We start from the raw sequence: 3,147 nt of genomic DNA, 5'->3' as shown, positions 1-3,147 counted from the left end.
CAGCTGAGCCATCTTGCCACCTGTTGGCAGCTCAGCGGCAGCTCAGCGGCAGCTCAGCTTGGGCCGGGAATCAAACCGGCGACCCTGTTGCTCAGCGCTCGCATCCTTGAGCGAGCACTTAACCAACTGAGCCACTCGACCGGCCAGCAAACCTGTTTTAAAACATACTTTTTTTAAAGATAGTTTTTGAAAAATTTAAGTATGTACATGAACTCATTCTTTTTAGTGTATAGTTTTAGTGAATTTTGACAAACATGCCTCATTGTATAACTACCACCCCTCTTTCTTCTCCCAGCCTCTGGCATCCACTGACCATTTTTCTGTCCTTCCAGCTTTGCTTATTCCAGAATGTCACGTAACTGGAATCATACAGTATTATACATACCCATGCAACATATCCCCAAAAGAGACTTCGGCTACAAATAAAAGGTCCACTCGAGCAACATGCTTGGTAAAAGCTGTCCCGTCCCGTGAATGCTCTAAGTTACTGACTAATCCCAAATTACTCTGATTCACTTGGTAGCTGCAGCAACAGCGATAGCTGGCGCCTCTCAGTCCCCCCGTGTGGCTGGCACTGTTCCAACTTATTACTCCCGTGAACTCAGTGCCCACACAATCCTGCTCAAACATAGTCCAGAGGAAGAGGAAATGGAAATACAGGTGATCCTTGAACGACACGAGTTTGAACTGCATGGGTCCACTTATACACGGATTTCTTTCATAAATACTATAAATATATTTTCTCTTCCTTATGACTTTCTTAATAACATTTTCTTTTCTCTAACTTACTTTATTGTAAGAATACAGCATGTAATACATATAACATGCAAAATGTGTGTTAATCGACTGTTTATGTTATCAGTAAGACTTCTGGTCAACAGTAGGCTATTAGTAGTTAAATTCTGGGGAAGTTAAAAGTTACATGTGGATTTTTGACTGCAGGGGTCAGTACTCCTAATCCCCATGTTGTTCAAGAGTCAACTGTAGCTGTAAACTGAGATCAGAGAATGAGGACTGAACTTTCACAGTTGAAGACGCAAGTTGGAGGGGTTATCATGAATGAGTTTTATGCTGTTTGATGTCTGTGCCTCTGGTTGGTGGCGCTTGGGTGGTTATCTCAGTCACTCAGGGCTGCTCTGAGTAGAGGCATCCAGAGTTGGCCACACGTGTCTCAGTTCTAGACATTGAACGTCTCCTTCCTGTCATCGCTTCACGCAGAAACAGAAATGTGCGCAGTGGTGGAGTGTACTCAGTGTCCCTGTGGATGTCACATGTCCCTTTTTCTTTCCTCCTTCTCTAAGGTCTTTGTCTTTGGCACTGTCACGGAATGGCTGCACTTCTACAACAAGTGGCTGTACTGCTGCCTGTGGATCGTGAACGGCCTGCTGCAGTCCACGGGTTGGCCTTGTGTGGTTGCCGTCATGGGCAACTGGTTTGGGAAAACCGGGTATGCTGCTTCCTTCTCTTTAATTTCTCTTTTTAAGTTGTTTTAATATCAGAGTATTCGGACTTGCCAATTAACTCTATCCCTTAGACAGTACCCACACTCTCCCTCTGTTTTAGAAAGTTAGAATCGTTCAGGGATAGGTTTCATGTCCAAGTGCATTGGACGTGGTGTGGACCTTGGCGGTGATCTAGCCCAGTCGGGCACTTCGTGACACCCTCCTGGTCAGAGCTGGTCAGGTTCTGAGTGTGGGGAAGGCAGCGCATCTCAGGTTTTCCTTTGCTCTTCCCCTCAGAGAACGTAAATACCTCATGTGCCATCCCATCATGCATCTTCCTGTGGGTTTTGCCTCCTTTTCCTTTTTGAGACTCAATGATGTTTAACCTTCTTACAGTAAAGATAAGGAAACTGAGGCCAAAAAGGGGTCCATGGGATTCGCTGAAGGTTGTATAGCAAAGGCTCTGAGAAGATGCAGATGAAGAATGCCAAACTCTGGGCCTTCGTTAAATTGGGACATTTTCCTCCCCCAAACCTTTAAGTAATCATTGGATTGTATTTGCGTGTGTGTGTGTGGTGTGGGCCAAGGTGGAGGATAGGCACCTGTGAAAGTATCTTGTAGGCCACCAGGAAGAGGAGCCATGCTTAATCTACAGGGTGCAAAGAAGTCAAGGTCCCCAGTGACTTGGCTTGGTTGTTTATCATTGTGATACTCCGATTTCAGGAATATTATTAATTTGGATTTCTATTCATTTTCTTAAACAAATATTTATGTGTTGGGACATACACATACATTTCATCGATGCTCCTTTTTGTAGGGACCAGTGTATTGTCCCCCGGACATTGTCCACCCAGCGCGGTGATCAGTGCATGCTCTGACCGACTCCTCTGGGTTTTCCAGCGTCCCCCGTTTCACAGTGGGGGCGTAATGACGCTTGCTGGCTAATGATCTGTAACGTGAAAGTTCACCTATAAAATGTCTTGTGGTTAGAATAAGCACCACTTCATGAGAGTGCTCTGATTATATTTCAGTGTGCTAGTGATTCCTACTTCGTTCTAACTCTAGCATCACTGGTTTAACAGAACTGGTCTTAAGAGGCGTTAGTTCTGCTATGATACTTTCGTTTTATTTTATTTGTTTTTGGCGTAGGTGATGCCATCTGCTCATGTGCTGTTTATTTTTTATTAAGGCTTTTTAAGGTAATTTTTTTCCATTCATGATTTTTGAAAATTTATACAAAGGCTACTTGTTTATTGTAGACAAACCAGGTGATATAAATGAGCAAAGCAAAATAAAGGCAAAACCATCTGAAATCCTGTCCCTTAAAGAGAATTACTTTGACATATATCATTTTGAGATAATTGTTATCTGAGCTTTTATAAATTGGATGACATTGGGTATTTGATAGCAGTGACTGGGCAGGCTGACCACTTATTTCTGTGGATCAGTTATTAAGAAAAAAAAAATTCAAGAAAGCCATTACGGTTTTTTTCTGAAAAAGACAGTTTGTTTTTAATTAAGTAATGTTAATAAGTGAAATTAATCATGTACTGCTTGTGACACAGTGACTTTTCCTCTGAAACATAACAATAAACCACAAAGTACCAATAAAACTATGACAACTTAAACTCAGTTATTTTCAGCCAGCTTCTTCTAAAAGCCTGTCTTTGGTCAGCAACTGTTATTCAGAGCCTGACCTGCTGAC

At 42.5% G+C, this 3,147-nt stretch overlaps 1 protein-coding gene across 3 annotated transcripts in view; it reads left to right on the top strand.

Annotated features, from left to right (window-relative positions):
- The window catches only part of SLC37A3 (solute carrier family 37 member 3), a 60,187-nt gene that overhangs the window by 37,810 nt on the left and 19,230 nt on the right, over positions 1 to 3,147 (top strand). For all 3 annotated transcript variants that reach the window (XM_019666793.1, XM_019666792.1, XM_019666794.1), the window contains exon 6: positions 1,302 to 1,447. In XM_019666793.1, the coding sequence (XP_019522338.1) occupies positions 1,302 to 1,447 (146 nt within the window). The remainder of the gene's footprint in view (positions 1 to 1,301; positions 1,448 to 3,147) is intronic.

This window comes from Hipposideros armiger, unplaced genomic scaffold (assembly GCF_001890085.2).
Source record: "Hipposideros armiger isolate ML-2016 unplaced genomic scaffold, ASM189008v1 scaffold_478, whole genome shotgun sequence".
NCBI classification, from domain to species: Eukaryota; Metazoa; Chordata; class Mammalia; order Chiroptera; family Hipposideridae; genus Hipposideros; species Hipposideros armiger.
Note: the sequence above shows the minus strand (reverse complement) of the source record. Positions and strands in the feature narration are given on the sequence as shown.